Source organism: Scardinius erythrophthalmus (genome assembly GCF_964197995.2).
Source record: "Scardinius erythrophthalmus genome assembly, chromosome: 17".
Taxonomy (NCBI): domain Eukaryota; kingdom Metazoa; phylum Chordata; class Actinopteri; order Cypriniformes; family Leuciscidae; genus Scardinius; species Scardinius erythrophthalmus.
This window is the reverse complement of record NC_138237.1, coordinates 15,155,505-15,174,021: the sequence shown is the minus strand read 5'-3', so window position 1 is coordinate 15,174,021 and position 18,517 is coordinate 15,155,505. Positions and strand designations below refer to the sequence as shown.

General features: G+C 38.3%; 1 protein-coding gene and 1 long non-coding RNA gene across 2 annotated transcripts in view; both read left to right on the top strand.

The window, feature by feature from the left end:
* The window catches only part of LOC308705915, a 468,550-nt gene that overhangs the window by 366,508 nt on the left and 83,525 nt on the right, over window positions 1-18,517 (top strand). The window lies entirely within an intron of this gene.
* On the top strand, window positions 7,467-10,863 carry barhl1b (BarH-like homeobox 1b; the record flags this gene model as incomplete). Its single annotated transcript, XM_081391209.1, has 3 exons — window positions 7,467-7,920; window positions 9,402-9,624; window positions 10,572-10,863. 3 exons carry the CDS (start codon window positions 7,467-7,469, stop codon window positions 10,861-10,863), a joined length of 969 nt encoding a protein of 322 aa, XP_081247335.1.

Sequence of the window (18,517 nt, the reverse complement as noted above, 5' to 3'; positions counted from 1 at the left end):
TCTGGAAACTTTTTACTTTAACTTCACTACATTTGAAAGACAAATATCGTACTTTTTACTCCATTACATTTCTGTCAAGGTCCTTGAGTAGAAAGTACTCAATTTTTACCATGATTTTAGTTGCAGGGGTTGCATTTTGGTTGGAAATGAAAGTCGGGTTGATGTCAGACTGACGCCATCATCCAACGTCGGACAGACGATTTAAAAATTGGAAATTAAAGTAATATTTGACCAGTAGTTTCTGTACTTTCACTCAAGTAATGAAGTTGTGTAGTTTGTCCACCTCTGATAGAAATGTATAAAATGTATTTCAACTTAATTATGTAAAGCAATTAGGTCATGATATAGTGAAACTTTTTTAAATTATAAATGAAAGTAGCACATTTAGCTGATCGTTCACACTTGCTTTTATATATTAATCAGCAATCTCATTTTAATGAAGTGATTTTTATTTCAAGGTAGAGAAGTTGATCTTGGATGCTGCTGAGAAGAGACTCCGGGTGCTTCTTTATGGTCTCTGTTCCCACTCTGTAGATCACAGTGATCATCTCTGCTTGGTGAGTGAAAGGAGAATGTGCTCTAAAACATGTGGCGTTCACTAATGAAGCAATAAAAGTCACAGTAGGGGGTGGGTGTACTGGTGAGGGGGGCTCTGGGAACCAGTCCTAACAATGACAGGTGTGATAATTATGACGTTCTGACCTCGCATATTACCTGCACATCGGATAAGATATAAACCAGATTAAATTTGAGGACTTTGGCATGTGGATGATGCACTGCGCATGTACATGTGTGCATTAGTACCAAAATACATCATTATGATAACAAGACAGGCCATTCGCACAACCATCATGTCATCTTCATGAACATGTGTCATGTTCAATGACCGAGAGATTGTCAAAGTCACAATTATGCATCCACAATGCTGACTGGGAATGAGCTCCATATAAATGTAAAATAGGTCTGCACTAACTCCGACCACTTCCCTGTGTCTTTGGCAGGCTGACCAGACCACCTTCACGCCTACATTCCCTATGTCACTCCTGTTTCCTGACAGTTTCCCCAATGGCTTCATAATAACATTTAACAATGATTTATCGACTTGCGAAAACCCTCCCAAATGCCCTGACAGAGGGGATAAGGATGAGGGGCAGTGCACTCTGACACCCCCTGGAGTCCGGGGTATATGGGGCATTTTTACCTCTGTCCAACAGCTTGTGTGTGTCTCCCAGTGGCAGCTGGATGGGACCACCAGCCACAGCAATGCCCACCCACCCCATTATTCTGTAATGGCTGTGCAATGGTCTAACATTGAACTCTGAACCCTTAATGAAAAACCACCTTGGCTCTGTCTCTACTCTACATTTACTTGGCCTTAAAAAAAAGAACTGGCCGCAGCGCAAAGAGGCAGCAATTATAAGTGATTATGATTATTTTTCGAGAGGAAAAAGCAACAAGTTAATGCTAATTGGCTTAATGCAGTATTTATTGACTATTCTACATCAAATGTAATATATATTACATATATATATAAATATTGTAATATACAGTATATATATACATATATATATATGTATATATACAGTAAAAAATAGTTACAATTTAAAATAACTGTTTTCTATTTTAATATATTAAATTATAGTCATATAATTCATATATGTCATGACAAAGCTGAATTTTCAGCATCATTACTCCAGTCTTCAGAGAAAGTTCAATAGAACAGATTTTTTAATAGATAACTTTTTTATATTATAAATGTCTTTACTGTCACTTTTGATTAAGTTAATGCATTCTTGTGCAATAAAAGGTTTTTTTTTTTTTTTTTACTTTTAAATGTATCTTACTGATCCCCGATTTTTTTTTAATTGTTGCATATATATTTCCTTCTTATTCTGATCCAATGAAAATGAGTTTACATTTTTTCAAGATTTTGTTTAGAAGACATCTGTGATAATGTATGACTTTTAAGAAATGTGAAAAAGGAGATTTAACCAAGGAACCAAGGTGATGTATAGCCGACGAGCTCCTCTGCCTCTTTGTTGGCTCCTCACCCCTATTTTTATCTCCTTCTTTGCAGATGTCTTCTTTGAAGTCCGTCAAGAGTTATAAACCACTGACCCATTGATGAACTTGGACATGGAGGGAGGATAGTGAGTGAGAGAAGTCAGGATTCTTCACCTTTCACCGAGTTTATGTGCAATTTGTAAGTAGTTCTTTCTTTGGTCTTTACTAATCAAGTTTTTTTTAGAGGAAACAACAAAATATTCCAAGGCGCTCGCGTGGTTAAGCGTAAAAAGCCTGGGCTAAGTCATTAAAACATTAAAAGTGTTGATCAACGCATTAAAGAATGCTTGTGTGAACAATGGATGTGGATCCTGAAGAAGGCAGAAACAGGTTGTTTTAATGACTTATTTAAGGATTTTTACGGTTAACCATGTGAGTGGAATATTTTGTTGTTTCATCTGATATTTGCCTCTCATGTATCCAGTGAGCACCAGTGGCTGTGTGTTTATACCTCTGTAGCAAACCCAGTTGCCTTGTTTTGGGCGAGTTTTTTAGATATTGTACATTTTAATGTGATATTTTAAAGCTCAGTCAAAATGTCTCGAAATGAACAATATACGCTCCATTAAAACTAACAAGCCTCACCACTCGAAGTATCCAGTTGTTTGTTTATACCCTTGCATAGCAAACAAATACAGCATTTTCACATGAAGAAAAATCAGTTTGCTGAATACCGTGATTTCAGTTTGGTGGTGTAGAATGTGATTCCACCTGCAGAGATGAGAGGCAGAAAGGTTTTTTTTTTGTACTTGGTGAGGTGGTTGTAGCAGAAGTCAGGTAGGGTCAGCTCTTCTTCTGCTTCATTCTCTGAGGTATCACCATATCAATATCTCTCTGAGCGTGCATTTTTGAGAAGAAACACTCGAAGTGATGAGTGCTGAACAGCCTTTGGGCCTCTAGAGACCAAATCAAACTCTGTGTTTCCTGTAACCTCAGCACCATGGGAAGTGACCACCCGCACACACACACACACACACATACACACAGAATAACGACGACCTGCTCTCCTCTATCTGACGATGTGAGCCACTGCTCCGGGTGGTTTTACACAAAGTGATGATTTCTTTGTCAAACAACCCTTCGATACACACACTCGCACATGCCGTTTTTTTCCCTGAAGCAATCCACAACCCCCAACCCGTTCAGTCCTAGCCCACTACGGCTAGGCCTCCAATTAAATCAAAAGTGGTTTGTTTTTATTGGTGTTTTGCGCTGACAAGTGGGCTATCATCCTGACGACTCTACCTGTCAGCGAGCGACTGAAAATCCTCAGTTGACAATGCCCAATGCTTCCAATTAGGAGAGAATCAGACTCCTGGCGTGCTAGCGATCTTTCCACCCTCCCCCAAGGCCCTTCCTTACACCCCCCCCCCCCACCCTACCTCTGGCACCCCCATCTTTCAGCACTCGCCCCACCAGCTTCTGCCATTTCACTCTCTCATTCTTGCTCCCTTCATAATTTTCCCCTTCTTTTTTTTCAAGGTAGGTGTATCTCCTCTGCAAATTACTGACACAAAACGGGGTGGCGCACCGGCGGTCCCGAGCCTGAGTGCTGGCGGTCCCGAACCCCCTGTCAGCTTTAATGAGCCAATAAAGGTATATTTCTCCAGCGTGAATGCGCTAAAGTCTTTCTTGTGTGACAGCTGACTGGGAAATGTGAGTGTTAACCTTATAAAAGATTCAGCGGTTCTCATTATTTTCTGTCAAATCTCACACCTGATGGCTTTAAGGTGCATCATTTGCATCGCTGACTGGTCCAGGGTGTGCCCGTTTTCCCCCCCCCCCCCCGTACAATGTTTGTTTGTTGACTGAAGTCAACATTTCATTCCTTTTACACATCTTTTTTTTTAAATCCAAGGCATGTTTTACTCAATGTTTCAAAATGACAGCGATGCCAAAGTTTATCCAGGAACGACGTACCATTTTCCTGAACATATCCAAATATATATTTAACAAACATGGAACAGAATAAATAAATGAAATTCAAAACATTGTTTTCACCTGAGGTGAGGCAAGATCAAACGTCTTTGAAGCCTCTTGCCACTCATCTCTTCTGCCTCTTCCTCAAATCTTCAAACAATCAGAGGATGTACATTAAATACAAGTGTTTGAGTGACAGATTTTCCGAGGACGTTTCTGTGCATCTCCATTTGGTGTGTCAGGTTCCTGATTTTCTGTCCTCTATATGAATTGTTCTTTCAACAAACTGTCCAACTTGTGAGTTTTACTCTGGTTGCAGGATTCCAGGATTTCTGTGAAAAGTTTGGTATGGTATTGGTATTAATTCAATCACTAAAGCTTTATCAATAAGTCATATAAGATCAATTACAATTTGGTATGACTTTTTGCAGAATTGTGTGTGTGTATATATATATATACATATATATTCTAATGCATTTATCTATCTATAGCTCATAGATACTCGTTAAGTTTTGCTTAATATTTATAGCTTTTACTTATTATACAAACATTTTGGTAACACATTGGTAAAACAATTGGAGTCATTTTTTTATTTAATAACATGCAAAAAATATAAAAACTCAAGTAAATACCTGGCCATAGTGCTTTAAATGAAAAGAGTTTTTGAACCATTCAAGGTTTTTGACTGTTTGGACAATAACCAATGCAAAGCAAAAGACTTATACACCAAGGCAGCCATTAAGCACTTTATCTTTATTGGTTAACTGCTAAAAAATAAAGATTAGTTTTTATTAAACATTTTAAGTACATATAAAAAAAAATATTAAGATCTCAGCGCACCTGTTGTCGCTGCACTAAGAGGTCTGGATTTTATTTATCTAACAAATAAAGCCAAAAACATGCCACTGATAGGCTAGATAACTCCTGTCATGGCCTGCCACAGAGACTTAAGAAAAGAAAGATCGCCATCACACGCAGTGGGCATCCTTATGAGACTCTAAACTAAAGTGAGTGCGCTTGCACCCCGCCTCATCGTGACAGCTTGCAGCCGCGTTGACACCCCTTGGGAGCGGGGAGCGGATTCACTAACCTGCCGTTGTCTGCGGCCGAATAGCGCTTCCAATCTGCTGTTCTGATGGGGGGCTCGATTATTGGGACCTGTCGAAAAAACACGAGGGGCTAACTGTTTGAGAGAAAGACGTGAAAGGCAGGACAATAGTTTTTCACGCATGTTAGAGTTTTGTGTCACGCTGGGCTTTCAGAGAGAGTAGTCGCCCTCATTATTGCTCATTAACATTGCATAAATGTGATAGTTGTTATGAACTAAACGACACGGTTGTTCGATAATCGCGTTTTGTGCACTGGAAAAAGAAAAGAACACTAACAGCCCTCTGTTATGGTATTAAAGCACAAATACAGCTCGTATTCTGATCTGGACGATTAATGATAGAACTAAGCACTAATAGTAGTGTAGTAATTAGGCCTATTACTTTCTATATTTTTTCATTATTAACATGGGTTGTTGACAGTAGTGTTTCTACAGTTTACACAATTTAAACACAAGTTCCGATAGGCTATCAAATTATATAAATAATATATCAAGTGTGTAAAAAATATGCTAGGCAACTAAAATAGTTTCCTTAATACACTTGAGTGTAAACAAAATAATTTTTATAAACTTTTTTTTTTAAATGGCCTATGTATAATGCAGTTTTGCATTACAAATATCAAGAATTGAATCAATTCGACCAGAGTAAAATATTTATGTGAAAATGTGAAATTATTAAAACTTTAATAATTAAAACAGACATGAGGGTTCTCTCTGTTTTACGATTGTCATGTCACATGACACCAAAATGGCTTCCTGCATGTTGGTTATGCCACACTAACTTTGATTTGGCGGACAGATATTTAAAATGTTAAATATTGGTCATCATTTATATATTAAAACATGTATTCTCTGCTTATTTATTTTTGCTAAACTTTGTATGCAAACATTCCTTTTCTTAAATTCAGCATTTTAATGAGAATTGTTTTGTTACATTCTCACTTACAATCAGACATTTTATACTTTAATCCCTTAATATAAATAAAATATAAAATGACTTTAATACAGAAACTATATCATAACGAAAGTGTATTATGTCATTTCGGGTATGAATTGGATTTCTTTGTGTATTTTTGAATAAGAATGAGCGTCACGTCATTGGCTTTAAAATAATCTAGATGCCTTCAGGCCAGAATTTTAAAATATTATAATTAGAATTAAATAACATCAATGCTTAAATTCAACTTTTAGTTGGAACTATAATGGAATTATATAAGAAAAATGGGAATTGTGAGAAAGTGGTCAAGACGTGACTCCACGCGCGCTATGAGCAGAGAGGAGAAAGAACCTCCCCACTCCTCATAATAACCCCATTATAAGCCTCATCAATGATGTAATGAAAGCAAACAGTGTTGAAAATTGCCTGTAAACAGTTGGATCCCAGTCTCCTAATGAATTCAGTGTCTCTTTTAATCAAAGTGGGCGACCTGTGGGGAGGGGTTTATTGGGCGTGGGGGGTGGGGGTGGGGGGGGGTCCAGTTTCATCTCACAGAGCCAGTCAACACCCCAAAACACCTCCTAACCAATGGAAGCGAGTCGCTGGGGACTCACGTGGAAGGGGTGCTCTTAAAAACCTAGCCACTGAGTTGTGCACAAGTTCATTTGTTAGGCTTTATCTGACTTTCCGTTCCCCAATGTGTGTATTTAACCTGCATTACCTCATTTGTGCTTCTGTCTTCTCGCAGCATTTTTCCCTGCGCTCTACCGTCCAACGATTTCGCATTGCATCACCTGCGCTGGCACAGAATGCACTTGCCTTTTCCATCCGGATTCCACTCTACAACTCGCCACAGCGAACTACCTTTGAACTGATGAAAATTTCAGCTGCTCAATAGCGCGAGGCTCGAGTTGCTGGCGCTTTGCTTCTGTCCGTGGTGCTGAAATGCGCGCGCCCTCTAAGTAGGCTACCTTGTGGTTTTACACTAACACTGTTACTTCAGAACAGCTTTTTGAAATAATTTGATCAATAATTTAAAGCCACCATCGATGCGTCTGGCGTCTTCGAAAAATACCGGGATTGAAAAAAATTAATTAAATTTGCCAGCCTAGAGTATATTTAGGCTGTATCGATTTTTTTAAGGAGTGAGTGAGGAGCTTAACAAAAAAAAAAATCGGAGGCAGGGTCTGTGTACTTCATACAGAACCTCCTCAAGAAACCTCCTTTTTCTTTTTAAACTTAAACTAAAAGTCCTCAAGGAAGAAGAACGGTTTTTTATCTCTCCCCCAGACAGGGGATGAATATTTCTCATTTCCGATTCCGCTTTGGATTTTTCTCCTGGATAGATCGCTATTAAATCGAGCGCCATTCACGCTGAACTTGGTTGAATGCAGATGATAATCTGAACAGAAGCTTCACGCAAGCAGCAGTGTGGAGATGGAAGCGTCCACCAACGGCTCCAGTTTTGGAATCGACTCCCTGCTATCCCACAGGCCAGGAAGCCCAGTCATCGCGAAGGGGGACAGTTTGGTAGGGGAATGCCGGTCCCCGCTGGAGTTCAGCCCCAGGTCAGACTTAGAGAGCGGTTGTTCTTCTCCTCCGTCTCCGAGGCGGGAGTGCGGTGAGGATGCGGCGCAGAGACAGGGTCACCCGCTCGTGCTCGCGTCCCATTTACAGCACGGCCCGATCTCTGCTGGATCTCAACCTCGGACTGTCACTTCATCCTTCTTAATAAGAGATATTCTGGCTGACTGTAAACCCTTAGCGGCGTGTGCCCCGTACTCCAGTAACGGCCAGCCGACACAGGAGACAGGGAGACTGGCATCTAAAATCGCAGACGACTTCATTGAAAAGATCCACAGTAACTCATCGTCAGACAGTGAATACAAAGGTAAAAAAATAATAATAATAACAGCTCGTTTTTATTTTAATAGTATAGCACATGAATTATAACTTGACATATAGCAAAGAGTTCAAGCAGGCTGGCATATCCTTGCCTATGTTTTTAAAGTCATTTAGGGGTAGAAATAAAAATAATTTTCATGATTCTTTTATTTATTTCATTCGTTCAATTATAGCCAGTTTTGCTATAAAAAAAAGCAGATTATAGATGGATAGATAGAAACCACGACATAATCCTTTATAATCAAAAAACATTTACAAGCAAATATCGTAATATTCATATAAAATATATTTACTGAAATAATTCATAGTGCAAAAATATTGAATACATTTTTGTGGCATTACATTTTGTTTATGTGGTTATGCGCTTTTGATTTTAACGTGCTTATTAGTTTAAAGCTTATTGTTAGGAGCAGGGAAAAGGAAGGCGAACAAAGAAACATCATCAGCAAGATTAATTAAGGATTTGTCCAGGTGAAATTACATCTGAGGAAAAACAGAGTGATAGACCGTTTCCTGTGACATATCATTAGGTTCATTCCATGATGCAAACACAAAGGCCAGCACTATTGATAAATGTAGGAATATGCCATCGTTTTTTTTATTACTATTACAAATAATATTATTGTTATTATATATTTATTGTGTTATATGAGCATGATGATTTGCACGTGTTTTTGGTTGTTGGTGTTCATATATTTGGCCTATTGACTGGTGTTACTGATTCGGATCATTTTGTTGAAGTGTCATCACAATCTTTGTGGAAGTAGGGCATGATGGGTATCATCTATTCTCCTATACCTTCAGCTACGATTCCAAATACATTTCTACTCTCACATCATGAAATCATTAGCTTGGCAAGTCTATAGGCGCGGTGATCAAAATGAATGCTCACCAAATCAAAGCCATTCCATCTCCAGAGCGCGTGTAAAGAGTGTGCGCGCCGCTTTGATTTTTGCCTTTTCTACCCCCTTATATTTCAGGGATTTGATGCAATTTGTCCCAGTGCTAATCAGATTTGTAACGCACGGGGTCGGTCCGCTCTTTATTTCGCTCTTATCCCCGTCCCTGTGAAGTTTCTCCGGTCTCGGTTGAAAGGTTTCCATCCCTTGTGGCTCAATTAGCCGGATTATTGTGCTCCTTGAGATACGACTCAACTACTCGACTGGCAAGGTCTCTCGCGTCGTGTCCCTCTCTTTCTGGGTTCAGAGAGAAAAGAGTTTGCTTTCGATGGGAGATAGGGGTAAATTAAATATCACAGCCCTCGTGTATTCAAAATTCTGAAAATAAAAATCTGAAAACTGCTTGAAAGAATTACAGGCACGCACGAGAACTTCAAGGGTTTAGCATGGGATACGTGGAAACCTTTGACAGCATAACGACTTGTCAATACTGAAACACATGGGCTGGCTAACTAACTCGTGTTAAAGTGGATTAATCAATGCCCTTCCGTTATATGTGATGTTTCAGTGAAAGAGGAGGGCGACAGGGAGATCTCGAGCAGCAGAGACAGCCCGCAGGTTCGCCTGAAGAAGCCTCGGAAAGCGCGGACCGCCTTCACTGACCATCAGCTCGCCCAGCTGGAGCGCAGCTTTGAGCGGCAGAAGTACCTGAGCGTGCAGGACAGAATGGAGCTGGCAGCATCTCTCAACCTGACCGACACGCAGGTCAAAACCTGGTACCAGAACAGGAGGTGAGCATGTGGGCAGCTGGAAACAGAAAGAAAAGCACGCATCCCAGAAACATTCAAATAATAATAATAATAATAATAAGGCTGATATCAATGTCTAGGTCATTTTCTCGTATACAGGCCTATATCATATTATTTTCCCAATGATTATGGAGTCTCCTCTCCTGCCAAAAACAATAGTGCTGCAGAATCAATATCCACATTTTTAACATTTAAACATATAATAAAATATTCTAATTCTAACTTTTTCATGTTTGAAGAGGCTTTAACAGTCACATGGCCTAATTCTTATTTTATAGCTTTAGAAAGAACTACAAAATGGAACCAAAAATAAAATTCGAAAAAAGAGGAGAAAATTACAGTAGCAACAATCAAAATACATCAGTAGATATATTGTACATCTACAAGTGGTTTGTTTGCACATTTTTCCATTCTTGCAGCATCTAATTTCGAGTTAAAACATACATATTTTGAACCAAATCTCGACAAAATAAAATGACTAATTATTGTTAAAACTAATTACTAAAATATGTGTCATTTGATGCCTGTTTTTTTTTATCTTATATACACAATTAATGTGAATTAAATGTCAAAAAACTTTTCCATAACATGTCCCTCATATATGGAGAGGCATTTAATCTAATTTCATTTTTATAAACCTTTTAGATGTAAAAGACTTCTCTTTTCTTTTTTTGTCCTTTCTCTCCTTAACGTTGAATTGTGTCTTTAGAATTGATATTCATACAGATACTTAGAAAGATAAATCACAGAGGATTCAGTTTTTATTTCTCTGAACTTTCTCTGGGTTTATGTTTCGCTTGGGAATAGTAGTGCAATACGGTGATATTTCTTTTCTATTGTCACATATTTGTATGAGTATATAAAACACTAGTCATTGAATAATTTTTTCTATACTAACATTATTCTCTTTCCTCTTGGAAAAAAAAAAGGACGAAGTGGAAGAGGCAAACGGCGGTCGGACTGGAATTGTTAGCGGAGGCTGGGAATTATTCCGCGCTGCAAAGGATGTTCCCCTCGCCGTATTTCTACCCTCAAAGCCTGGTGTCGAACTTGGACCCTGGAGCAGCGCTGTACTTATACAGGGGACCCTCGGCGCCCCCGCCGGCGCTGCAGCGTCCTCTCGTTCCCCGGATTCTCCTGCACGGTCTCCAGGGCGCCAACGAGCCGCCGCCTCTGCCCCCCCTCTCCGGCGTGCTGTCCAGACCAACGCCGCCGCGATGAACGCCGCGATTCGGACTCGGTGCAATACATGGCAGCTCTGAACTCCACCATCAAAGAACAATTTTATTGGTGACAAAATATATTACAAAGCCACAAAAACAAACTGGGACACAAAAAGTGGTTAGAGACATTTTTTCAACTTTATTTAATTATTTATTTTCGTGTTTTTTTTGTTTTCGTTTACCCTAAAGGTTAAATTGGAGAAAACAAATACAAACAGTGAGGCTAGCTACTGAACGCAATAATAGCGGGACATGATAGCCTACTTACAGGGACGCTTCGTTTCACAAATTATTGTTATTATTACTTTATCTAGCCAATATTACAAATGTGAATTGTTGGTGAATCCCTGACGCAGAGATTATTTAAATGGTAGATTCATATTTAATTATCCTGAGATCAAATCCAGGTCACACGTTAATAAATCGTGGGCTTTGTAGTGACCCTCTAAAATGTACAAAGGAAAAGAAGTGTAAATAAGAATATTTTGTTTTATGTTGAAAGACAAATCTCGAATTTTCTCTTTTTGTATCATATTTCCAAGCCTTACGTTAACAGGTGAGATTGACGTGAGCAGCACAATAGAAATCAAAACGTCTCTACAAAATGAAAAAGAAGTGTCACTTTTCTAAATGGTACACGGAGTTCCATACCTAAACAGAACAAGCAGGTGGATTGGACGAGATGGATTATTAATCGATTATCAATCGATTATTTTTGTGCTGCTTTTTTCGTTTCTGTAATCCTGCACAACTGCCAGCAGTATCACTTTGATGATGATGATGATGATGATGATGATGATGATGATTGGAAGTCCTCGTTTCAGATCACTTTGTGATCTATAAGACGTCAAGGAAATGAAGTGTTCGCCCAGGCATTGTGCAATAACTCTGTATAAAACCGTTGAAATATCTTGTCATTCTTTTTGGTGAAGCTGTATATTGAGAATAATGATTTGTGAAGTAATGATTCTCGTAATCCCAAATGATTTTCGTTCGTGCCCCCGTGTGCTTAGCGGTGTGAACTTCTGGAAAACTCTTAAAACTGCTGGATGTGCGGGGGAGGGTGGTCTTTACGCAAGGAGAATTACTTTTATAAATGTGCTAATAAAGATCTTTCATTAATTTACCACTGACTGAGAATGTGGAGGTAGCCTATACAAATACTGGATAAATACACACTCGTGTTCTCACAGACAATTCAATTACACTAAACCAACAGCCAATATAAAAGGTATGCCGGTGCATAATGCGCGTGACAGACCTGAACACTGTCACATAAAAATGTATGAATTAAGAAAAATCATATTGCAAAACTTACCACTGCACTTTGCAACAAGGAAAATAACTTGCAACCATTGTGTCATTATGAACATAAAATGTGCTGCGACCAATGAAGTTCATTTGACGTTGAAATTTGCTACGTCAAAAAAAAAAAAAAAAAAAAAAAAAAAAAATGCATTCTATAATCATTCTTATTTTTTAACTACCTGAATGATCATTCTAACCGATTTCAGGAGCAATCTTTAAATAATTCCATGATAAGATATTACATATGATGTATAGGACCTGGAATAAGTGCCAACACAAAATTATAATTTTAGCATTTATTTAATTTTTTTTTTAAATAAATGGAATAAATAGACATTAAAATAAGGATTTATTTGTACCTCCATATCTGAAATCCAAAGACTTCATGTTTATCTTGAATAGCATAAATTGTCTTAGGGTTTTAATTTTGAAAGTTATAAAGGACAACGTCTCAGCGTGAAACACACACACACAAAAAAAGATTAAGACCAAAAAAGTAAAACCAATAAAATACGCATATTAGTTGCACTGCTTAGCCTACGTCAATTCATTGCTTCTGAAATGTATCTGGATTTTTACATAGGCTAGTAATTTAATGAAAAGGAAAAGTTTGCTTATGAAAATAAACGTAAACAACGCCAGTGATAGCAATATCATAAAATTCGAACTCGGTGAACTATATTACTGGCAAATGTGTTTGAATAATTTTAAACATGACTGTCAGACATTTTGCTCAAACCTCACACTATTTGGTTAGCATCGTGGATTTAATTTGTCGAACCTATACCAAAAAAAAAAAAAAAGTTAATAAGAACGTCGCACCCAAGTAAGCGAACGTTCAACAACCTAACCTTTCAGAAACGCCTGGAGATTTAGGGAACTTAATTCTACCGTCATATTTTCAAGTTAGACGCGACTACCTCTTATTAATAGGTCATACTTTAAATATCATTTTGATCATGAATCATATGAGTCAGTTTCGATACAATTTTAAACGATGTTGCTTTTAATGGCAGCATGATAAAAAGGGAAATACTGAGGGATTGGGCATTGGGCATCTCGCTCTCTCTCTCTCTCACGCACGCACTCAACACTTGTCAGCCTCCATTGTCTTGTGTCTACAAGAGTAAAGTGACAGACTTCTTTGCACTCTTATAACAGCATCACCATGTCGTTTCATTTAGTTTTCATAAACAATATGTGGATGAAATATTAATGGTCACCTAAGTGTGTAATTGTTTAAGTGCCCTAAATGATCCCATTTGGAAATGGATTCTTTCCATAGCCTTTCTTGAGAGTGTTGGTTTGCTGCTCTTTGCCAAACGCTCCCAAACAGCTGGTCACCGGGCAGTGCTGACTGCGGCTCGGATCAGCAAGGGGACATCTGGTCAGCGGCATGACGGGACCCCCCCTTCATCCCCCCTCCGCGAGCCTAAGACTGACTTTAACCCAACCATGAGACCGGTCCATAGAGCTCAGGGTTTAGGGGCTGCTCTGACAGGGCGACTGAATGGGAAATTAACGAGCAGACAAAAGACCTTAATAGCTTTTAATTGAACGTCGATAACGTGTGATCGGTCGGGCTCCTGCAGCAAACTTTCGCATAGCACATGTCATTCTGCGGGGCTCCTCCTGCCCACGAATCACTCAAGGAGAGAGACAGAGAGAGAAGGCATTTTCGACATCATTTCACTAAATGTTTGTTATTGAGGTTGGGAGATTAGCAACAAAATTAATTTAAAAAAGCAAAATTTCAAAGTTATTTTTGGCATTCCAAACCCATCCAAAATAGATGACAATAAAAGAATTGCAATAATAATATGAAATACAAGAGAATCAACTAAAAATGTTCAGCAAATTTAGTTCACAAACGAAAAAAAAAAAAAAAAAAGACATATCAAATCAGATCAAACATTTAAATGATCACATGGAGGCTGATGACCCCCCTCAATATTTATGAAAAGGGTTATTCTTGCGAAGTGAGCAGCTGATTGCAAGAAAAGCTCCTCCGTCTTGTTAATAGACGCAGAGATTTTTGCATGTGAAAGGATAGTGGTAAATCCCTCGGCTCTTACTGAGGATTGTCCCCGGCTCAGGGTTAATGAAGTGCGGATAGAGTCTCGCTGATCTCCCGACAAACAAAAACACAACACGGAGGGCTTAGAGCCGCAGGATCAGTGACTCTGATTAAGCTCATTGACTCAGAATAAAAACCAAACAAAACAGCCTTCAGATGAAATTAAGAGTCAATCAAAGTGCAATTTGCATCGTGATTTGGGCGACTGTCTTTTTCCCATGTTTTTTTTTTTTTTTTGACGATTGCTATTTTTTTGTCACGTAGCTTTGAGAAACGAAATTCAATAGGTTATAAGAAAAAGGAACATCTGCATCCTTTTCTATTTATGTTTCTTTTCTGGACATTAAAATAAACCTGCTCTACATTTAATTAGCATGTAATAACTTAATTATTTATAATAATAAATAATAAAAATAGCAATTATATATATATATATATATATTATTTATCATGACATATATATATATATATATATATATATATGAATTATCATGATATATATATATATATATATATATATATATATATATATATATATATACACATTTCTTATCTACATTTATAATTATTATTATATTTCTGAACACATTATGTTATTGCTATTTGTATTATTTATAATTATAAATAATTATTAAGTTAATACATTTGAATTAAATAGACAGTTACAATTACAAAGCTTGTAAGACATGGAAATATGGAAAAGGTAGTTATTTTTAGCCAAAATATAATATTAGCTTAGTGTTTACATTTTATTTCCATTCACTCAAACGTTTTATTTCATTTAAAAGAATATTATTTGTAATGATAGTAATCATGATTGCACTTTGTTAAATCTTCCTAATCATAGTTCAGGTGAGAAACTGGGCCAGCGATTGGGCAAGGAGATCAGTGGCACCTGCTGCGGGGTCGCGACACCCGTGACCCTCAGGGGAAGGTGGCCCGGGACACTGTCACTGTGTTACCCTACTCACATTTGTCCTCTGCATAAACTTTGTTGGTCAGAGAGACAAGGGGAAATGCTGGATAAATTGTTGGAGTAAAAAAATATAAAAACTGCATAAGCAACACTCATAACACATTTAGGAAATGGGGGGTACAGCGAAACAATAGAACGAGATAGAAAGCAGACAGCGAGCGGTTTCCAAGGTACTGTCCTGGGTATCAAATCCAATCCTTGCCTGAAGGTATACTAAGGGTGGAGGTATAAAGGCCTCCGAGTGAGGTAGCAAGATAACTCAGTAATCATTCCTCCAATAAAACCCAAAGCATTTCTAAACTCGGGTCAGGGGCAAAAGGATTGACATACCAATCTTGGCAAATAATGAAAACACTCTTCCAGTAGTCCGAGAGAGGAAGTAGCAGGAAAGAGCGATGGAAAAGAATAGTGGACATAAAAGGTGCTTGTTGCAGGAATCCCCTGCTGTCAGCAATAACAGTCATGTTCGTCCCAGCAGGGGACAATGTAAAGAACACTGGTATTAGGTGACAGGCTGATTATCTAATCAATACGTGTGGACTGTCGTAGAGCCGGTAACCCCCTGCCTGCACTGTTCTATCACACACATGAGTGAACAAGCGGAGAACTGTCCCATGGGAGTGTTCGCTACCCTGTGGATGTAGTCAGCGCTAACAACATCCACCCCCAGGCCTAGCAGAGGGCACTAACTACATCTCTCTCCATCACACCCATGCTCTATACTGCCACCCAATGGCTGGGAGAAAAACAACCCTGTGGATAAATAAATATTTACTGAACAGCAGCGCTAAACAATAGTTTGTTACAACTCGGTACAGGTTGGCGTTTGTCAAAGATGTCTATTATGCATTAGAATATATAAGTTTAATAATTAATATTGTTGGTCTCTTTACTAATAAAGCCTCGTGGATTTCGACTACTGTAACACTGTCACAATTCCAACATGTACATATGAAGTAGTTCTTCTGTGTTTGGGCTCATTTAAAGTGGATTAGGTTTGAGAAAGAGGAAGTTTCTGGAGAACCTTTGTCAACCCCTGGGTCAGAGCGGTGGACCCGCTGAGCCCACGAGTCTCATAAACATAAAGGAAGGAATAGGTATGAATAAAGGATGAGGAAGGGTATACATGTATTTTTAACACCCTTCCGTGTGAAGGCTGGCAGGAGAATGCATTTTGGGTTTCTGAGGAGGAAGGGGGCAAGGGGAGGGGTGGGTGCAGGTTGTGCAATGTGTTTTATTTGTTTTGGTTTCTTTTCTTGTCTTTTGTGGTATTGTGCAGAATACAGCCGTAAGGAGTGTGAGATGAACTTGAAATTTGAATATATATATATATATATTTTTTTTTTATATATATATTGTCTATATATATTGTCTATATATATATATATATATATAAAAAAAAATAATATTACATTTTTACATTTGTTTTATATATATATATATATATACATTTTGTCAAATTTGGTTTATTTTATATTATTTTCTGTTTTTATTTAGTATTATATGAATGAATGAATGAATGAATGAATGAGGCATTTATATAGCGCTTTCATATGTACTACTGTACACCCAAAGCGCTTTACAATCATATCAGGGGATCTCTCCTCAACCACCACCAGTGTATAGTGTATATATATATATATAGACAATATATATAGACAATATATATTAAAAATAATATTACATTTATATATATATCTATATACAATATTTATACCTACAAAACAAATTTACACACACACAAACACACATATGCACAGTGTATATACTGTATATATACAATTTAAAAATAAATCAAATAAAGGCAACGAATAAAGAAATGCAGTAAAAGATGTGATAAAGATGTTGAGTCAGGGTTTGTTTAACACTTACTCAGAGACTTTAGCAGGGCTGCCAGTGGCAGTCTGCGGGAAAGCCCACAGGGAAGAGTCACACAGACATTGCATCTGCTCTTCAAGTCTATTTCCATTCATTTACTTCTTTTACAAAAAAAAATAAATAAAAAAAAATGAAAGCATGTATTTTATAGCAAAGTACTTTCAGGTACATAACAACGTACAACCTGAAGAGTGACCAAAATCATCTCTGGGCTGTATGGAGAGAAGTGGTGCACAAGAAGGACATGGCCAGAGATATTCATTTGTTTCAAATAGCTCGTAATTGGACATGGGAGTAGAAGGAATGGACACTACATCCAGTGACCAACCCTTGACTCCTTCACTCACCACTGGGACCCTCAGGGCTGGCCTGGCAGCTGCTTAACTGAGCGATGACTTCAGGCCAGGGCAGGGACCAGGGGCTAACAAGGAAATGATGGAGTGCCTGACCAACTGGGAGAGAAAAAGATGGAAAGGAAAGCAGATTAGCCAAGCTAACACTGACAATGACTCCTTTTCCAACAAGTCAACCACGGTTAGAAAAAAAACAGTAACGTTCTGTCTGACAATAGGGGGAAAGCCACTAGCTTGAGTTTAGTATTAACAAACGTACATTTGATCATCAGAGAACCTGATATTATAAATATTTACATACATCAGAGAGATGTGGGAATTTGCAGACGATTGTCTGCCAGATCAGAATGCAGATTTTCATGGCTGAGACAGTGAGAAAGAGGCAACGGCAGCTTCTGTCGGAGCGAGAGGCTTCCCACATTTGAAGTCAGTTGAGAGTGGCAAATGAAATAAAGACGGAAAAGCGTGATGGCACGTGAGGCTCGGAGACGGGTGGGGGAAAAAAGGCTTCAAATGGTTATCAATAAAATTGCCTGTGCCAGGCGCTGCAGTTTAACCTCTTTAGTGCGTTCGGCTTCTCCTAACGGGACGGGACGTGTGCTGTGGGTGCGCTCTGCTTCATGCCTGTCTTCACAAAGCTCCCTGTCGGTTTGATGGGTTCACAGCTTCTCCTCACACAGGTGCAAGTTCCTTTGGAGTCCCACAGACTTCGGCACAAGACATGACATAAAGCAAGAGCCTCTCACACCCCAGCAGAAGAAAAACAGACATGAAAGGGGGACGAGATTGACTCTCTGACTTCAGGCTTGTTGTTGATTTGATTTGTATCGAGAGAGCAGCACAATGGCCAATGCATCAGATGTGTTTCACGTTCCTCATTCATTTTATGCATACTTACTGTATATATATATATATATTAATTATTTATCATGACATATATAATTTAAGTTGAAATGACTTAATCATCCAAGTTGATTGTCCTTGAAAATTTAAGGCAGCAACATTTTTTTGTACAGTGTAAATGTTTTCCAGATTTACACTATTTTCAAGTTTACAGATA